This window comes from Cucurbita maxima, unplaced genomic scaffold (assembly GCF_002738345.1).
Source record: "Cucurbita maxima cultivar Rimu unplaced genomic scaffold, Cmax_1.0 Cma_Scf00060, whole genome shotgun sequence".
NCBI classification, from domain to species: domain Eukaryota; kingdom Viridiplantae; phylum Streptophyta; class Magnoliopsida; order Cucurbitales; family Cucurbitaceae; genus Cucurbita; species Cucurbita maxima.
Genome location: NW_019272076.1, coordinates 231,402 through 252,677, shown reverse-complemented (window position 1 = coordinate 252,677; position 21,276 = coordinate 231,402). Strand labels below are relative to the sequence as shown.

The window sequence follows — 21,276 nt, the reverse complement described above, 5'->3', positions numbered from 1 at the left end:
AAGTTGGTGCCATTTTTTTAATTTTTATTTATTTAAAAATAGAAAAAGGGAAAATTTGTACAAAGTTCAACGTTGGACAATAGCTAGTTGTGTATTGATTGACGTTAGTGCATCTAACTTCGTACTCCTTTTTGTTTCTTATCAGAATTGCTCCTAACAACTATCCGTTCATAGTTATTAGTGGTAATCCCCTTTAAAATCTCATCTCTGTTTGTTAATGCGTCCCGTGGTAATCCCCTTTAAAATCTCATCTCTGTTTGTTAATGCGTCCACCACTTGAAAGTTTTCATTTGAATACAATGAGGTGTTCTATTGTGCGAGTATTTCCTTAATAAATCTTTGAATCTCTTTCATGCCTCCTCAAAGTTTCATCATCAAATTGCTGAAAGACTACTATTTTATTTCTGTGTATTTCCTTAATAAATCTTTGAATCTCTTTCATGCCTCCTCAAAGTTTCATCATCAAATTGCTGAAAGACTACTATTTTATTTCTGTGTATTTCCTTAATAAATCTTTGAATCTCTTTCATGCCTCCTCAAAGTTTCATCATCAAATTGCTGAAAGACTACTATTTTATTTCTGTGTATTTCCTTAATAAATCTTTGAATCTCTTTCATGCCTCCTCAAAGTTTCATCATCAAATTGCTGAAAGACTACTATTTTATTTCTGAATTTGATATTTCTTTACGCTAGTGCATTCCCTGAGTCGATCATTCCTAGAGGTAAGGTAGCTGCATCTTTTACTGTGTAAGGAAATAAACTTAATCTTACTTTATCTTTATGATAACTTCTTCTCCTGCAAATCTTAATGAGTCACTAACACCTAAGAAAAACTTAAGGTGCATATGTGGATGCTTTAAAAGGTAAACCGTGAAATTGCCTAATCGTACTTAATTATGCATGGATTTCGCTCTTCCATTGCTGGAAAAGCATAGGTCCTAATAGCTATTTCCTGATCATCTTTCCAGGAATTCATACCTGATTAGCTTCAGCAAGCAAATTGCCAGCTAGATTTGCTTGGGGTCTCTAGCCCATTTGAGGAGGTTGTTCTATGTTGGCAACTCATGTTCTTTTTTCTCTTACTCTCGATCTGTCCTATTCTAGATTAAGTAGAAATTCCAAACCAGAATTGTCGTTCATAAACTCCTAAAACTTCTACTCCCCATGCTGCACTGCAGTTGCCTTGCAGCTTAAACTCGCAACTCTATGAAAATAAATTGAGAAAAGAAAATTCTATCGAACTTCCCAACGGTGCCAAAACAACGCCGCCAAAAATTTGTTAACTTATGAGTATGTATAGAAAATTGGTGTAAAAAGTTCCAAGTGTTGGTGCAAATATACACTATCACATCTTTAAGGAGTTAGTAATTACAATTTATAAACACATTTCATCAGTAAAGCGATCTACATTGGTAAGAAATTCCATTCACCTCCTAATCATATTTTCAATCGCTACAAATTTTAAAATAAAGGAAATAAATAGATTACATACAAAAGTTGAAATATTAAATTGTTCGGAAGTACAAAAATTAAAGTGGAGTACCTAAATCAAAGTAGCTTTGATCCTAGTCTACATCAAGAATGCATTAGCCTTCAAAGAAAGGGAAAAATTGTTATAGTTAAGAAAAGGGGAAAAAATTCTTTTACAGCAGGTGAGGTTTTAGGTGCAACACTAACTAGGAAGGCCATGTAATATGAATAATAATAATAATAATGTACAGAATGCCCTAAGGATTCATACAGCTTTCTTGGGCGCATTTAAGAGTCAGTCAGTCAGCCTCAAGTTCAGAACCAAACTGCTCCAAGCGAACAGCATCGGCTTCAAGATCCCTCACCGAAGCATGGTTCACTAAACCATCGTCCTCGCTTGCGTGAATTTGTCTTCCGCCAAACCTGTCCAAATCATATATACAAACTAAGTTCTGCTACTCCAACTTACACCACCCATCAAAGTTTTGTTTTCCTTTAAATCTCTCATTTTTGTTCTTGTTCTTGTACTTTGAACTCCCAACACCACCACTTTTGTCCCATCAATTTTAAACTTTATTCCACTTTGGACATGACATGTATGTATGGCCTCATGAGTTGGCTAAAACAAATGTTTTGAGCAAAATAGTAGAGCAGCGACCAAAGTTTTAAAAGTTCAAAATTCCAAATGAGATTTAAACTATCATAAATAAAGAAGGAAAAGGAAAAGGAAAAGGAAAAAGGAATATTAACACCAAAATGTGTTACCATCTTCCGTTCATCAACTCTATACATTTCTGAGCATCCTTCCTATCTTTGAATCTTATCAAAACCACACCTTGTGGATGGTTTTCACAGACCTGAACCAAACCCCAACAAAAAATCAAATATATTATTAACAACAAAACACTTCATTTTCGACATTCTAGCATTTTATTTTTAAAAGGCATACTAAATACTTACAGAAAGACCAAAATTCAGAAAGGAAAGAAATAGGTGAGGTACCTTAACAGAATCCACAGGACCAAACCTTGTGCTTTCCTCCTTAACATCTGCTTCTATTTCTGAAGCTAAATTTTCATCGGTCTACACAAGAGATAGAACCTTTTACTTTTCATTAACAACTCCAAATTACAAGAACCAGCTGTTGCTTCATCGATATTTACATGACCAAGCTACTTACCCTCAACTTCTGTCCAAAAATATTTCAGTCAAAATAGTCTACTCAACATGGAAATGCATGCGCATGCTTATAAATCTATATATGGGCATACCTACCACTGCATGTTCAATAAAAAATAAAAATAAAAATGACCTACAAAAAAGATTGGTGGTATTGTGCCGGCCAACACATAGACCAGCTATGCTAATAGACATGGGAGGTTTCTAGCAATAACAAAACGATGGTGAACGTCAAAGAGCTTACAATAATACTTTAAATCTCACAATTTTGAAGAGAATAAACTTTGTTGTCTTACAAAACTCAATATTGAAGAGAAGAAAATTGTTCTCATGAATTTCTTTACTCGACTTTTCAATTGACTTAGTTACAAAGGAGAATGATTCCTTCATATGATAACCCAAGAGGCACATCTAAAAGACATTTAATATTCATGTCCTTAACAAACGAACCTCCATGCACCTAAAAATTCAAATACCTAGGAATTATAAATTCATGAATGTGTATCATGAATCTGGCTTAGTTTCTAACAAAAAACTTGGTAGTTAAGCAAGGCAAAGTGTTAGAAATAATATATACTTGTATTTACTAATATCTATAAATATAAAAAATATGCAACTCAACGGAGGAATTATCAAGTTAGTAGAAGTCAATTCCAGCTTCACCATAAAAGATGAATATAAAATAACAAAGATGTCATCACATGTTAAATTCCAATTACATGGAGAATATACAAAAGATTATTGAACTAACCCTCATTTCAGCAGGTGTGAACATAAAACGGAGAACAACAGTTGCAGGAATTGAAATTTTTGCATCATCTCGGCCACCTGCACAAAGTAAACAAGCCTTCACGTCCGGTTCGGAGGAAATTATTTCTAGGTGTAGGCTAGGAAGTGTAAAAAATGGAAATTGTTACCGAAAAGATAATTGGAAGGAAAGGAGGAAGAAGCTGAGCTATATTTTGTATGAAGTGGCATTGAGCAAGAAAAATTCTTCTCAGGTCGATGGTAAGGAACCCATCCTCAATTTGTACCTACCATTTTCCATTCTTATCCCTTCTCTTTTAGACTCCTTATGAACAAACTATATAATTCATCTATTTACCACACTCAATGCTAAGAATTAACAGTGGTCTAATGAAATCCTGACAAATTATTATCCTACATCTGGACCGTGAGGCTTATCATTACAGCATGGGTATTAATTAACACATGACTATCCAAACCGATGGATTCTTCTGATCAGCTCTCAATTGTTAAAAAAAAAGTTATCATATGCTTCTTAGAATTCAACATATCTAGCATAACACCAATTGCACACAAGAAACAGTGATGACCTAACTTGCGTTCAATGAACACTAGAGTATTATTTAAAAAATAATAATAAATAATAACAAGAATATGAATAATCGCAACATAGAACTTTATTTGTATGTTTGATATCAGAAAAAAGTAAAACTCTTCTATAGAACTTTTTTTTTTTTTTTAACAAGAAACCTGTGGTATAGATTAAAATAAAAAGGGGACAAAACAGCCCTTAGGCTGGGGGAAGAGGAAAAGTCTTGCACTCAAGAAGAATGAAAAGAGAGGGCAATTACAAAATTTAAACAAATATATATAAACTAAACACATACCCCAGCCGAGTATCTTATCTTCAACCTTTTTAAGCTTCTTTTTCTTCTTGTTGTCTACTTTTTTTGATACAAATTTATCACCTGCGGAGAACAAAGAATTCTAGATAGATAAAGAAATGCAAAAGATGTTCAAATATGAATAATTAGCGAGTAAACACTACCTTTTTGCTCAAACTTAGCTTGAGTAACAGACATAAGAATTTTCCCCCCGGGACGAAGAGGAGTGCCATCTAAAATTTGCATAGCCAGAGCAACAGAGGGTTCCTGGCCAAGCAAACACATAGCGTAGACCATGTGGATAACATCACGAAGGAAAAATGTAGGAAGAGGTAAGGAAAATAAAGAGGCAGAAGATAAAAATGAGGATAACAAAATTACCTTCAGATAGGTGACTAAAGCATCACCCTTCGTCTTTCCTGTCTCTTTATCAACATACAACTTAACACGAGGTTTTTTGGTTTCAGGATCCTGCAAAGAACATATAACTATTTAGAGTAAGAACATAATATGTTTGTGACCTAAAAGGTTCGTAAGAATTCTTGGCATCCCTAGATAAACTAGCTTGCATGAGAACTAGGAAACCATCAAGCAAGAAATGAATATAAAAGCATGAAAACATGAGGTAGGAAATCATCTCAATATCCCCTCTCTCCTAATGAATTACAACATGGTGGCTTTTGAATTGACATAACTAGGCAAGACTGAGATTTAGCTCCCATTTTCTACAACCAACAATCATTCCGAATGTTGTAATACCTAAAAAGTAATCAAAAGGATGAGTGCACGACTCCTATCCAACAAAGTTTAGATTTTTTTTAATCAAATATAGTTTTTTTGTAGGAAAAAACATACTTTCATTGTTATATGGTGGGTGGCATGAGAAAGATAGTGGAAGGGTGATACTTCACAAAAAATGAACATTGCCTTTTTTGTCTAAAAAAAGGATTGAACTTTTCAAAGAATCAAGATTGAATAGAATAGCTGGACCTACATTGGATAATTTCACCGCTGTTCTTGAATCAAGAAATTTAGTTTGGGCACAACCATCTTTTTGTTTCTCGGACATTTGGCTAAACAAGAAAGAATTGGTTTATATTGGTGGGAAAGATTGAAATTCAGTCAAGGTGGAAGGGTGGGAACGTGGGACTGGTTCTAATTTAATAAAGAAATTGAAAGTCTTAAACAAAAGCATCAAATGATGGGATTCAAAGGACAGACATAAACGGTGAAAGAAGAGTGGGGGAAATATGAGGAAAGAAGAAGAAGAAGAAGAGAGATCAGCTGATATTGCACTTTGTGAGGAAAGAAGACTGATGAATTGAAGAAAGACTAAAAGAGAAATAATGAAAACATACCAAAAAGAAGATAGAAGGCTGCTCCAAATGTGTAAAATTAAGTTGGTTAAAGGAAGGGGATGAAACTGAGTATTTCAGAAAGGCTACTCCAAATGTGTAAAATTAAGCAGTTAAAGAACGGATATTTCAGCAATATTATGAAGCAACAGGAACAAGTTGGAAGATTCAGAGTCGAGAAAATTGTTCCAGTTATTAATAGTCCGTTCATGAAAGAAGATGGGCATAGGTTTGGGCTAATTGGCAATGAGTGGAAGCCATCAGTGGTTGATAAATGTTGACCTACTAAGAAAGTTTGAAGACATATAGATTTGGAAAGCTATAAAGAGAAATGAAGGGACAAAGCACCCAGATTTAATTGCTTTACCAATGAACTCATCATATCTTTACTCTAGCCTCCTCTATGTTTTCCGAGGGTCTACACATGCATACTTTCATAGATATAATGTACCCAAAATTTAGGCAGATCTGTTTACGTATTTGTATGACCCCAGTAGATTTGACTCCATCTTCACTCTAGAGTGAATCCAAAATAGAAAGGGTGCCAATGTATTTGTATAACCCCTGCTGATTTGACTCTATCTTCACTCTAGAGAGAATTCCATATGGGCCCTGCAAATTTAGCCAGACCTACGATCCCCTATATAAGTGGTTTGATTGGTTCTTATCCAAGTCATGAGATGGTAAGCCATGGTAGGATTTATAACAAGACCTAGAAGGAGTATCTGAAACACACAAATGATTCTAGGAACTAGAGATGGCTCAAGAAACTTGACCATGCACGAACACTGCATAACTTTTTTTTGTGAGCTGTTTTTGTTATGCACTAGTATTCTTTCAATTCTTCTGCAATCAAAGTAAGGCTTCTTATAAAAAAGAAACAAAAATATGTCGTGCTCGGTCATGGTCTCCCATTCTCGAAATGAATGTTTCAACCATTATGCAGTGCTCGAGCATTGCCAAATGTGTTACTCTCTCCTTCCTGTCCAGCGGCTTTCTTCTGTCTCTACTGCCAAGAAATGGTTAAGGATGTTTAAGCCAAACTTGTTTAACTACCTACAGTAATCAATATGGAGTCCTGTTAACTCTTAGGTTCTTTTGTCTGACAGTTTATATCGTATTGAAAACAAAGTTCTCTAAATTTCCCTTGATTGCGTGCTTAAGAGGGGAAAGGGTCAATTATCAGAGGGAAGTAATTACAAGTTGTTGGTAATGGCATTAAATATTTCAAAGAATATTTTAGCTCCCCCTTGGAACTACTCCCAAAAGATTGAAGATAACCCAGTTCATGTGCCTTTGTTGTGGTTCTCTTAAAGGCGGGTCCTTGTTTAAAAGAAAATATTCATCAAATATGGAATTAACACAACCAGGTCAACTAAACATTGAATGTATCTACTCATGTAAGCATAGCATGTCAAATGATAAATACCTCCTTTATTATTCCACATTTTGAAAAAACTTCCACAACCTGCAACATATGACAGAAAACTTCAGCATCCTATGGAAACAATGCTCAAAGATACAACAACTAGGAACATGTCTAGAACGTACTTCATCAATAGTAACATCCTCCGGCAACCCTGTTATGTAAACATGTGTATTTATTTTTAGTTCAAACCAACCATCAGGACCTTTATTTGCTTCCTGCAAAAGGCGGCATCCATTAAGCATAAAGATAATCAAGTTAGATAGCAATGAATTTATCTAAAGTGACTCTCTTCTACTCTCATAAATAAATTAAAGATACAATCCAAGGAAAAACCTTTTTTTCAACTTGCTTGTCACATAACTTTCTCTTCCCGTTCTGTTTGGTTTCCATGTCTTCACTTTTGCTGTTAGCTTCTTTTGTGACACAATCTTCCTCCTTGATGGAGGTGGAAGGAACAGAATCATCTTCTTCCTTGATGGAGGTACAAGTGGTATCGGTTAGAAGCTGTGGAAAGATTTCATCTTCTTGCACGAAAGTCATCTCTTCGGCCCCATATTGCTCATGTTTAAAAAATGCATCATCCTGTTCCAAAGTAGATCGAAAGTTTGATATCATACAAACATATTATATATATATATATACATATGGGTGGATCATTCAAAATTATATCTAAAGTTTGGTACCATATAATATATCTGGGTGGATAGAAACAGCCCATGGGGCATCTGGCGCATGGTCTCAAGTCTAGAAATTGAACATAAACTTGCTAGGTGGCTAGCTAATCCAAGACTGTAAATTTTTCTAATTTCATGGCCATAAAACTGAACTAAACAAACCCCAGCATCTGAAAATCACATCTCAATCTACACACATTTACAAATTACAAACATGCAACTCAAAGCTACATTAAATCAAGGTTCTCAAACTCATTACTCTAAAAAATCCAAATAGACTATACAACCAAGTTTCCCAATCCAGACTACACAATCCCAAGTTTCTCAACTCCAAACTATACAAACCCAGCTCCCTGAACCCTTGAACCAAAAACACCCAAGTAGTTTATTGGAATTTACAAACAATATATATAATCAAGCACATAAACAGTGACACAAATAAATTTCGTGTTGTGGAAAAATATAGAAAAATATCCAAAAAAATAATTATGAATAACCATACTTCAAATGAAAGAATACAAGGGTGAACAAAAGACAAAGCCCACAAAGGAGCCAAACTACAAAAGGGACTCCAATCAAGTAAAATATGACCTACAGGATAATAACAAAAATCCTTCGCAACCAAAGCTCAAAGACAAGATGGAACCCTACGAGGGACCACACACCACTTGAATTTCACTCAATGTCCTCTAAAGGATTTATTGTTCTTCTCTCCCCCAGAATTCTTTCTCTCACCCCCACATACCCCACAAAATAGCCAAATCCTAGTTTGCCACAAAAACGACTCCTTACTGCAAATGGGCAAATGAAGAAGAAAACCTCCCTTTTTCCATAAAATACATTTAACCAAAAGTCATTGTAGATATGAATAAATTTACATGTTTTTGTATCCAAGCAATAAATTAGGAATATACTTTAAGATACTCCAAAACATTTTCTCCAAATTTTATATCGCCCAAACAAACAATTACACAATGAAAATAAACTTAAGCTTCTTTTTGCTTTAATCGGACAATATGTTGTAATTAAATACAAGTCCTTACATGAATGCAACTATTTGCTTTTATCTCTTCAAAAGCCAAGGAAGGCATATACTCTCCCAACAATCAATCAACGAGCACACTATATCGACTCTCCTTCAGTTTTCATCGACCACTTACTAACAGGGAGGGGAAAGAGTGGCAGATCCTTGGGAGGAGAGATGTTCGCTTTTGAACCCTTGATCCTTCAAGGGGTTTTTCATGTCATTCCTATTTCCACTCATTGTATCTCTCCCAAGCCCTGTTAAATGTTAGATGCCCCTTAGTCTTCTGTTTTTGCTTCTATTTGAAATGTTAAAATTCCTAGGAACGTGAGGCTTTTTGGGTGGCACATTTTAAATGAGAAGGTTAACACTACGGATCACGTTCAAAGACACTTCCTTAATTTTGCACCTACAATGGTGCAATAAGAGATATGAGGAGGACCTGAATCATATGTGCTGGGATTGCCTGTTTTTGCTAATGGTTTTTGGGACCTGTGAAGGAGACCGTTCGGGGTCAGTGAGGCATGTAAAAGTGATGGGGGTTCATGGATGGAGGAGATGTTTTTGCATTCCTCCTTTAGGGAAAGAGGCATTGTGTTGTGGCCAACCAACTTCTTTGTTCTATTATAGGATATTTGGCTCAAGAGAAATAAAAAAGTTATTAGAGATAAGAGAGAGGTCAGGTGAGGAGGCTGGGGAGATTGTTAGATTTAAAGCCTCTTTGTGGGTGTCAAACTCTAGGACTATTCGTAGTTATCATCTTGGTCTTGTTTTTTTGGATTGGAGCCTCTTCTTGTAGATTATATTGGACTCCCACTTTTTCAATCTTGTTTTTTGTACGCCTTCATATTCTTTCATTTGCTCAACGAAAGTTTATACAACAAGTGTTGGCAGCCCCTTCTTCAACCATTCAATATCCCTTAGGTGATAGATAGTGGGTCCAAGCACATTATTTCTTCAATTAACTTGTGGAGTCAAATTCAAAGAAGTTGAACTGATATTATTAAACGCAGTCAAAGTAACAACTTCAAAATTACAGTTCAAAAGAAATTAAAGATGATTTGAATAAAAATTCACTAAATGGGATGAGAGAGTTGATGTAGCTAGACATAAAGCATCTTCTTGATGTTCATTATTCTCACTATTAAGTAACACTCCTTGCCAGGATATAGGGTGTAACTGGGGATCCTTTGTTTAATTTACCCTTATTTTAGGAGCATGTAATTTTTTGTTTTAGAATATTTTTGCAGACCTTGGTTTGAGAATTCTGATTATCATACTTACTAACTTTTCACTAATTAAATGAAAAAATTTGTTGCAATTAAAACTATGGGAAACCTCTCCCGGACTCCTCCTACCACTACCTACCCTCCTGCCAACCTAGATCATCTTTCCCATAAATACTCGGGACCACTTTATGCCACAACATTTCCTGCTCATAATAATTATGATTGATTATAAAGGAAGAATACACCAAGATTATTAAGTCACGCTCGTACATGAATCCATGGGAAGAGATGATATAGAAACTACAAAAAACTTGTGTCAGAAAAACTAAAAGACAGCATTATGTGGAATGTAGACATAGAAGAAAATATGTTGCTTATGGTTGAATTTCTTACCAATCCATCTTGTAAGGTGGGGTGGGGGGAAGAAAACTTAGATCTATAGTGGCATGACAAATGATTTCACGTTTCAAACTTTATGACTCTCTTAGAGCAAACATAAGGCATCATAAATGTAAATCCTACATCATGCACAAGGTTCCTAAGAAAAATACCTGAGGTACCCAGGCCCTGAGAGCCCTATCCCACCTGTAAGTTGTCCCATCATCATCAGTGAATTCTTCCTCACCCTCTGGTGGTGTAGTAGGTCTGTCAAGATCACCTTCCACCATACCGAAATTCCTAGAAGGACTTGACACTTCAATTGTAGCTACTGATTCTCCAATCTCCTTCTGATATTTCTCAAGCTCATCATCGCCATTGTTGTTGTTGACAGGAACTGAAACACCCAATAAACACTTGGCAATAATTTGACTAGTAACTCATAAATAATTATGGAGAGATTAAAGAGACTTCACCTGCAGTTGACAAATCAGATTCTTGTTGAAATACTTTTGTTGTCAACCCAAGAATAGACGATAACGGATGCCATTCACTTTGTCCTTCACACCAGACCAATGTACTTTCCATGAGATACCCATTCAGAAAATGATCTGCCCAGGGCGGAAAATTAACTAAACAAATGTTTCTATAGCTTTTATATCAATTGAACACAATCCGGCGTGCTATTGTTTACTTGCACAACTAAAATTCAAGAAAGAAAGTCTGAAACTAAATTCGAGGAATAACCGACAGTTCACAAGACAAAACTTAGAGTTGTCATGACACAAGGTGCCAAGGTACATTTCATTTCCAGTAAGTAACTCATCTATATACTTCACAAATAACAAGAATCAAAATTGACGCCTGGAACAATATAAATCAGCTATATGCAAAAATGTATTGTTCAGTTCTTAAAACTCACCGCGCAATTCAGAAAATGCATATGGACCAACATGTTGCTGATCTTCACCAAGAATATACCATCCAACTTCAGTAACCGTTTCAGGGTTCCCAGCAGGATTGTTGTCCATACCTGCAGAAAAAGGAGATGAGCACAGACAAACCGACTTCACTGAAGTGACCAAACAACATTTGAAATACTTGGTTCTTCAAGAAACAATACATGATTCACCAGTAAAATACAGGTATTTAGAAACATACGTAAAGCCGATATAGGTGTTTATCGGAACTGCTTTAGAGCCGAGGAAGTGGGGTCGTGCGGAGAGGGTTGCGGTTGGGGGTTGAACTGAGGAAGAAGAAGAGAAATGAAGGAGAAAAGAAACCCTAATTTATAGAGTTGTTGAAAAAGGAAACATTTCATCCATGTCGACAAAGAAATGGAGAGGCTGCGGAAGAATTGGGAAACGGGAGAAATCGGAGATGAAGAAACTGGGTAGGGGCAAAGAATTGAGCGAAAACGATTTTTTTTTTTTTTTTTTTTTTTTAATGAGGTAATTCCCAATGTTATGATTACTCTTTTAAATTTCCAATCTTACCTATAACTTCATTTAAAAAAATAAAAATAAAAAAGTTACAACTTGAAAAATTATTAAATTATTGTTTACTAAGATATATATATATATATATATATATATATGAAATTGATTTCAATTTATAAAATCTAATTTGTTTATCAACTAAATCTTACTCGAATCAAAAAAATTAAATGCAACAATTAATGACTAATCAATTTTTTATAACCCTCCAAAGGCAGCTGTGAGAATAAAGATCACTTCGAAACTCATTGAGAACGGGTGTTTTAGATTCTAAAAGCTCTCTAACGTGTTGCGGATCCTTCGACTGTGAGAGGGTCTTTTGGTAGGCATAGGAGCTGGGCGAAGGAGTACGTTAGCTCTAGTGTTGATGCAAGTGCTCAGTGAGCATAATAACCCCTCCAACATGTTCTTTCTCTTTCTCAAGGTTAGAGAATTATTTACTAATTTAAATTGGCTCAAATTAGGCTAGGGTACTTAGTGGAAAGTATTTGAATTGGTTTAAAACTATAGAAGAATTTAAATAGCTAGAAATTGAACAATAACCCTTTAATTTTGTGGGTATGTTACAAAATGAATTTCTAATTTTGTGGGTGATGGATGACTTTTTATATTTACACCAACTCATAACATTCATGATATAGTTATAATCAAAATAGTTTCGGATAAAAGCACACAAACATTCAATAGTTGAGTGACGAGACTAAAACGTGTGCGAGGATACTGAAAATTATTTTTAAAGTCTTTTCTATTAGGCAAAGTATATCAAAAGATACGTGCTTCACTCATGAAGGAGAAGATCATGGGTAAGAACTTAGGTAAACTATTTTAATGTACCATTTTGAAGACTTGACCTACTAGGAAGATGAGAACATATCTTTTATAAAATAAAATTCACTCGTTCGAATCTATAAAAAGTAGATGAGGAGTTCTCTTAAGAAATTTAGATTTTACTAAGTGGAACATAATGCTCGAAAGCAAATGAGATTTATACTCTAAAGTCTCTTAATTATTTCTATAATAATAATTTTTATTATTTTATTTTTACTTTAATATTATCGGTCTATGAAAAATTCAAAGTTATTAGAATAATCTTGAACAATATATAGTTGATATACAAAAAAAAATCGGTTTATAGTATATAGACAAGGTTGGGTGTTTTATCCATGTGACACTAATTTATATATCTTGAGTGAGTTATGAATGAGTGCATGTGAGAGTAGGGGTGTACATGATCCGGGTTGGGTTGAGTTGAGGGATTTTTTTTTTTTTACCCAACCCAAATCCTCTATTTTCGAGTTGTTGCATTCGGGTTATTAAAAAGAATTTTATTTATCAACAATTTATAATTATTCGGAACAACGATATGACAAAAAAACGTTTATAAAATAATATGAGTAAGATGCGTTCATGATATGATTGGGAAAGGATATGACTAAGTTGTGCTAATGGAATGATATATCAATGATATGTATAAAAATGGTAAGACTATGATCAATTAGAGAACGATATGTATGTAGTAAAATGATATGAGAATGATATGATATAGGTTATGGTACGATATATGTGATTATTGATATATTTATGATATGATATAATGTGAGCCAATATGTTAGGGATATGTTATGTGATTGTTATGATACATAATGATTATGATATGTGCATGATGAGAATTGTTATGTCTGAAAGTACGAAAACGTTATAATAATGAAAATATAAAAATGTTGAGACCTCATGGATTATTGTGTGTTCATGCATTGGGGGATACCCCTATTCCTTCACGATAGTATGGATGCGCATATTACTAGGTAGAGGAACGTTCATTATGTTTATCATAATGCTGTCGTGACGGTTGCTATTCCTAATGGAGGTCCGATATCAATAGCTCCCAAAGAATGCTCGTTCGACCAGAAAGGGGGCATAGGATGTGTGCGAACCGATTAATGGATCCATACTCGCACGTGTAGACCATGTGAAGGGAAATTTAAGTGCACATCTCAATTGTCATAACTGCCATAGGAAAATAGATTATTATGATATGTCTCATTCATTAATGAAATCGTATGTGTTTGCATTTAACCCCAATAGTTGAATCACTCGAGTATTTCTTAAAATACTAAAGCCACGTGCTACTCAAGTAAAAACAAGATATTCTTGTACGACTGACGACGATACTGCAACTCGAGACCAGATACAATAGGATAAATGCATACTAAAAATCTAGGTCATCTTACTTACCTTAGACATCCCAACTTCTGGGACCTATGAACATCTATGTGTGAGAAAAAGAAAAAAAAAACACAAATTTAAAATAGTAATTTGTCTTGCCTTAACAAAAAGAAGGGAAAAAAAAAAATGCGGCTTATGAAATTTTTTTATGCGCTGCCGGCTAAAACCCAAAACCCTTTCATCATCTTCTTCTTCGTCCAATTCGGCTTTTGAATCGCACAGCTGCCTTCCTTAAACTCTGCAGCCCTGAAGTTAAACCCAGAAAGAAGCAATTAAAACCATGTCGGAAGGAACTCAACACCAGCGACAAGAGCGGGACAAAGACGATGCTGAAGTTGTATCTCTCAGTGATGCTTCAGACATCTGCGCCCAACTCATGGAGCGCTATTCCAAGTCCTCCGCTCCACAGCACAGCCATCTCCTCGCTTCCGCCGTCGCCATGCGCTCTATTCTCGAGTCTGAGGCCCTCCCCCTCACCCCCGCTGGATACTTTGCCGCCGCTATTTCCGCCATTGATAATGCTTCGGTTTCCGATACCTTGGACCTTACTGCCTTATCTGCTTTGTTGTCCTTTTTAGCCATTACACTTCCTTTGGTGCCGCCTACGGGGATTTCTGCTCCTAATGCAAGCGAAGCGGTGGGTGTACTGGTGCTACTATTGGGAAAGAATAGCTTGACTGTGTCCACCGTGAGGGCTGCAGTGAAGTGCTTGGGGATTTTGTTAGGATTTTGTAACTTGGAGGATTGGGGCTCGGTTCAGTTAGGCTTTGATACTTTGCTGAAGTTTTCGGTTGACCGGCGTCCCAAGGTATGCATTTAATTTGTATTTCATGGGTGGCTGTTTAGCTGTTTTTTAAAAGTTTAAAGTTTCCAGAACCAAGCTTTGTGGGTATTTAATGTGGCTTAAGGGTGGATATCCTTGATTTGATATGCCGATTCTTGAATGCAGGTTCGACGTTGTGCCCAAGATTCGCTTATTACGCTTTTGAATTCTTTGAAGGACCCTGCTATCAAGAAAGAGGCTAGCAAATTGGTTTTTTCTTTTCTGGAAGGCTGCATGCCCTCGGCAATTAAATTAAGCACCAGCAGCCGTATTGATGGGCGTGAGGTAGATAATCAGTCAAATGATCAACATCTTGATGTCCTTCACATGCTGAATGTGATCACTCTAGCTATTCCATTACTATCTAAAAAAGTTCGTTTGAAAATGCTTAAAGAATTAATTAAACTTGTAGAGCCACATTACTCGGTAGTTACAGGGCACAGTTTCAAAGCTATCGAACTTATTCTTAAATCTTCAAAAGCTGGAGTTTTCGCTTCGGAGGTTGAAAGCATTATTGTTTCAATTGGCTCATACCTTTCTTTGGGAGATGCGAACCCCTTGGACACAGTGCTTACTGCTGCCACGTTGTTGAAATGTGCCATGGATGCAGGAGGTTCTAGCATAGCGATCAGAAATCTTCCTGTAGTTTGTGGTTATATGACAGGTAAACCAAGACTTTCCCTGGTTCGTTGTGAATTTGAATCATACTTCTGTTGTAAACTTGTTTTTTTATTCCACATTAGTTTGATTGAGGTTTTTTTTGTTGCCACCTGCTACCCCTTTCAATGTAATTTGATATCAACTATAAAATGTTTGAAGTTTACTATTTAAAAGAAGAAATTTTTTTAAGCAGGTTGGTTTTCATCCTGGAAGCAAAAATTATTCCACGGAGGAGGATTTGAAGGAAGATATGATGACTTCATTATCTATTGTGTAAAACACACACCAATGACTAACAAAATCATCCTTGGGAATTTGAAAAGCGAGCTTTGAGATATTATGTAGAAAGCTACAATTTCCAAATTCTGTAATCTCAATTTAAGTTTAGAATTGGGCTATTGATTTTCATGTTTGATTCCACCCACTCATGATTATTAATTATGAATACCACGATGAGGAAAATTGTGCATTTTTTTGTCTAAGAAGTCTGGCAATTGTTATTTGCAAGAATCATTTGAATGATCCTTATTGAGATGATTAAAATTTTTCTCCTAATACTTTCTTGAAAAATCAGTTAGCTTTCATTAATGATGGACGAAGCTATTTCAAATGCTGATGAATTTGTGGATGGTATTAGTGGTGTACTAGGAAAAGGAAGGCTAAAGAATGGATTCTGAAAATTAATCAAGAAAAACGTTAATTATAGGGTCAATTTACAATATTCTTGATAAGAAATACTTCGTAAGAGCTAGGAGAATTGGGTTGGGAGGTGTATTTTTACCCACCTTTTTTATCTTTCCTAATTGAAAAGCTGGAAGTAAATTTGATGATTGTGGAGGCAGGGGATCCTCTATATTGCTTTCTCCTGTCTGTTCACCCATGCTGTTGATGTTGTAAGTAGCATGTTGTTGATGCTGTGAGTGTGTGGTTTAGTTGGTAATTCTGCGCTAGTAGGGGTAGGCTCATAATCTATGGTAGTGGGGGTGGACTCATAATTAGAATCGATAGCAGCCATGGTCTCATTAATTAGTTCTATGAGCATGTTATTTAGTGTGTCTAGAGGTTCAATAAGGATGATGTGCCATAATTTAGTTTGCTGATTCTATGTCTTTTCATTTATTTTAGAGTCACTTATTGAATTTTTGTTGGTTTCAATTTCAATGATGTGTTGGCTAAGAGTTTTTTTGGTTATCAAGTGGACTTTGTCTATTTCATGTGTGATGCATTACCACCTCCGGAGATGTCAAGACACATCTTTATGTATTGGAGTTTTAACTTAATTGCAGGCCTTTTGACTTCCGATGCAAGTAAGGCTTTACATGCTTCTGGTATATTGAAGGAGTTAATACAGGATCATGTGGATCAAGAATGCTTGATCGGTAAAGATCCTTGTCTAGAAGACTGCAACCTGGAGAGAATTGAAGTACAAGCCATAAAATCAACTTGTGGCGTTTTTGAAGATGTTCTGAATAGTTATGATGGAGATCTTGGGAAATATATTATTGATATCATATCTGATCTGTTTCTCAAACTAGGTCTGTTTCCATTATTTACATCATATATTATAAATCTTAATTTTTGAACTGATTTCTTTTATGATTTGGTTACTAAGTTGCTATTCAACAAAGGTAATTTATTGAAAAATTCAAAATTTATTTATTATTGTTGTTTCCACGCATAATTTGTGGCAATTATGGCTAATTATGATTCAGTTATGATTATGTATATAATTAGAGAACATTTTGTTCTCTAATGCATCCATCAGTTGCATGAAATGAATTAGTTGAATTTTCCATCACTAAAGATATTTATAATGTATTTAGACATTGAAGTTTAAATTATTGCATTGCATTTGCGGTTACCTTCACATTCCAAAACTAACAGTTCTCTTTTGATAGAGTAGAGCATAAGTTTTGAAATTTATGTTATGATTGTTCCGTATTTGGATAGTGATTGCCTGCCGACGTGTTGGCGACACTTTCCTACATGGTTTGTGTTTACCTTCTTCATTAACATTTAGATTATAAACCACGAATTTTGAAAAAAAAAAGTTTATTTTTAACATTTCTCCCAGCTGCATCATGTTTTATTGCAGAATATCATACGAGTGACTGAAAAAATAAATAGATTTTATGTGTAGGTACAATCAGGATTGAAATTAGAGCATGGGCAGAGTGTTTGGTGTTGGACACGTGTCCAATTAGAGTAAGAATGAACATGTATGAATGATTTAAATAGCTAAACTAGTCAATACCTTTTTTGGAACTAGTGATAATTTAATAACAATGCACTGTAAGCTTGGTAATGATTTCACCATTTGATTCTTCAGGACTAGGATATTAAAAGTTAATAGATTTAGGAATGTGGGGCAGAATTAAGATTTTATGAGGTGCTGATTCTCAGTTGTAGGTAGGCTTTCCTTTTGGATAGAATTAGGGGTTTTATTTCTGATTGTTTTTGGGTTGCAGGTCCTGGAGCCGGATAATTTTAGGCATTTTATTGTCAATCAGTTTTATGTTTTAGCATTATGGCTTTAAATGTTGCCGTCCATCAGTCTTGGTCTATAAATGTTCTGGTAGAGTAAGTGCTTGAAGAAACTTAAGTATTTTTTTTTTCATTCTTTGGTTCACGGATGCATCAACCCATGTTGGGAAGTCTTGATGAAGTGGGAGGAAGTTATCTTATTGATCGTGATTCGGTGCCTTTGCCCAAAACATTTTGGTGTGCTTGTTGAGGGCTTGGTGTATGAATTGTTGAGGGAAAGAACCTGGCTTTATTTATTGGCTTTGAAGGTACTCTTAGAGGGAAATAGATTGTGGCGCAAGTCTTTAGCAAGAAAATATTACATGATCACGGTAGCTAATCACAACAGAAAGAGAGAGAATATTCGGGCAGTGGGATGACAATTTTGTAACAGCAGAGTTAGCCCACTTAGTATGGATCTCTGGGAAAGGAACGACATAGTCATTCTGGAAATTTTTTACCTCTTGTGCTTGACAGTGCGTGCTTTCCTCTTTATGGGCACTGAACTTCGTTCATGTTCTTGGAGAGATGATCAAAGTGTCTGATGCTGGCTGATGTGGGGTGGATGTTGGGCTACCATGCTTGAACCACTTATAATCAATTGTGTTATTTTCTCCTTGCTCTTACTCTCTTTATTTTTGTGGTGCTTCTATAGTTTATACTTTGTTTTGCTACAATTTTTAATATGTTTCGAAGTTACTGTTTGATCTACTAATTATTTTTCATTTTTATTGTAGGAACAACTTCTTTCACCTATATGAAGCATATTTTGCTCAAACTTGCTGATTTGATAAATAGTGCAGGGAATATATCTCATGTTGATAATGTAAGTGTAATCAACATTTGGCGTTAAAATCCTCATGTCCATTCTTAGTTAGCAAATTGTCTTTTACATATCATGTAACTGCTAATTAAAGCCAATTATAAATATCCTATAAGTTTCTCAAAATTGCTGGCTTATATCTAATGTTGATCATGCAAGGGTTCATTAATTTTAATTTTTTAAGTGAATTTTTTTAATTAAATTGATGAATAAAAGTACAAAAGAGGAAGGAAAGCCTCGAACTTAAAAGAGTAAACAGGGCTTGAGGGGAGAGTATTTGAGCAGAATGCATCAATAAGAAACTTTTCAAGGCTGAGTATCTGAGGCATCTAGGCCGCAGCATCTTAGGGGTTAATTTATGAGCTTCAAGATTGGGTGTCGTGCCCTTCAATCAGAAAAGGGAAACAGCAGGTGTGATCAAGCATTGTTAAAGATGAAGGTAAGTTCTTCAGTTTTATGTAATTCAGAATGGGGAATGGTTGCAGAATTTTCTTTTGGGTCGATAAATGGGTTGGCTCAAACACCCTGGCACAGTCTTTTTTGGGCTTACACACAATTTCAAATAATAAAGGTATTGCAATAGCTGATTATTGGATTGGGTGCAGCAGACTTGGTATGGATAAGGAGGTGTCGATGGAGAAATGCAAAGTTGGATCAACCTTATACAGCTTCTAAATTCCAGAGTTCTGGGTAATGACAAAGATGGAGTGAAGTAGAAGTTGGACCCACCGTCTGGTACCTTTTCTAAAAAATATGCTGTCCTAAAGCTCTCCAAAGGGACTACGAGGCTTTGTCATCTTTTGATAAAATGGATTTAGATGTTCGAAGTTCCATTAAAGATCAAAGCTTTCGTGTGGTCTATGGCCTATAGAAGCATGAATACTATTGAAAGGCAGGCTGCAAAACAACTCCCATTCCCCCTGGTTTCTGTCTTTGCCTGGAAAGTGAAGAAACTCAGGTCCATATTCCCCCCCGCTGCCCTTATGCTCCAAGGAGCTGGTCGGTTATTTTCGAAGAGTTTAGTGTTCCTTTGTGTCTACCTGGATGGATGAGTGGCTAGTGGAAATGCTTGGTGGTTGGATGTTTAAAGGAAAAAACAAGATCTTATGGTGTTGTGCTACATATGCCCTTTTGTGGAACCTTTGGAGAGAAAGAAGCCTTAGGATTGTTGAAGATAAGCTCTCATCTTATGTTTCTGCATAGTGCTTCTTGGTGGTGCTCAAATCTCACAATTCTTTTAAAATTGTTGCCTAACCGTGATTATTAACAAGTGGAAGACTTTTCTTTTATAGATCTTTGGGAGTGGGTTTCTCTACCTCGTTCCTAGGGTTCTTTTGGTTCTTTCGTGTGAAATATACTTCTCTCAGAAAAATGGTTTTTTAGTGTGAAATATAATTCTCAATCTTTGGGAGTGAGTTTCTCTACCTTGGTTCTAGGGTTCTTTTGGTTCCAAATGTTTACTCTGAGAAAGATGAAAACTATGGCAAAAAAATGGTTCGAAAACAACCATGGTTGGATAGAAATAGGACTTTGAAAGATTGGGATAAAGAGGTCAGTGATTTTTGGGCTATGCCACCTTCTGTTTGTTGCCTCTGCTGGAAGGAGTCAGAGACATTAGATCACATCTTTATCCACTATACTCAATTGCTGCTCGATTTCTTTTGGTCTCCCTTTTTGCTCCCTTTGTTTTTGTGATTTTCCTCCCTGAGAAAGTGGATAAGTGGCTTTTGGAATCTTGACGGGGAAAGGACTTCAAGGGCAAACCTAGAATTTTGTGGGATTGTGCGAGTAGGCTAATTTGGAAGGAAAGAAATCAAAGTACCTTTGAGAAACGATCTACACTGGTTGAATCTCTTTTGGAGTATGTACGACATACTTTCTTGATATGTGTACCAAAATAAATAATATTTATATCTGTGTGTGTATATAACATTATTTTTTTGTAATAATAGCTTCCCCACGATTATAAATTATTGGAGGGCTTGAATGGTTTAGTGTTTATTTTGTGGGATAGTATATATATATCATTATTTTTGTAATAATAGCTTCCTCACGATTACATATGATTGGAGGGCATCGATGGTTTAGTGTTTTTGGCAGTGGCTTTCTCATTCCTCGCCTTAGGCTGTTTTCTACTCTTTTGTGTCTATAAGACAGCCCCTTGTTTCTTCATCAAAAGGAAAAAAAAAAAAAAAAGATCAGTGATTTTTTCTTTGGAAAGTAACGTATACTGTTTTTCCCTTACGGTATTTTCTTTCCAAAGAGTTCTACAATCTCTTTTCCTTTTCTTTTCTCCGTCAATTGGAGCAGTTTTAATCTTTTTTTTTTTTTTTTTTTTTTTTTTTTTTTTTTTTT

At 35.5% G+C, this 21,276-nt stretch overlaps 2 protein-coding genes across 2 annotated transcripts in view; one reads left to right on the top strand and one right to left on the bottom strand.

Moving 5' to 3' along the window:
* Window positions 1-1,481: 1,481 nt before the first annotated feature.
* Window positions 1,482-11,800, bottom strand: LOC111471892 (HIV Tat-specific factor 1). The gene is made up of 14 exons (XM_023117564.1): window positions 11,532-11,800; window positions 11,293-11,403; window positions 10,847-10,981; window positions 10,544-10,767; window positions 7,399-7,647; window positions 7,188-7,280; window positions 7,066-7,104; window positions 4,663-4,752; window positions 4,446-4,548; window positions 4,285-4,365; window positions 3,402-3,478; window positions 2,474-2,554; window positions 2,237-2,328; window positions 1,482-1,894 (listed from the first exon to the last, which is right to left on the bottom strand). The coding sequence occupies exons 2-14, from the start codon at window positions 11,399-11,401 to the stop codon at window positions 1,771-1,773; spliced, it is 1,497 nt and encodes a 498-aa protein (XP_022973332.1). The 5' UTR covers window positions 11,402-11,403; window positions 11,532-11,800; the 3' UTR covers window positions 1,482-1,770.
* A 2,423-nt stretch (window positions 11,801-14,223) lies between these two features.
* Window positions 14,224-21,276, top strand: part of LOC111471885 (RRP12-like protein) — a 27,716-nt gene continuing 20,663 nt past the window's right edge. Inside the window, exons 1-4 of the mRNA XM_023117552.1 lie at window positions 14,224-14,900; window positions 15,042-15,579; window positions 16,862-17,110; window positions 18,836-18,924. Of these exons, the coding sequence (XP_022973320.1) occupies window positions 14,373-14,900; window positions 15,042-15,579; window positions 16,862-17,110; window positions 18,836-18,924 (1,404 nt within the window). The 5' untranslated portion in view covers window positions 14,224-14,372. The remainder of the gene's footprint in view (window positions 14,901-15,041; window positions 15,580-16,861; window positions 17,111-18,835; window positions 18,925-21,276) is intronic.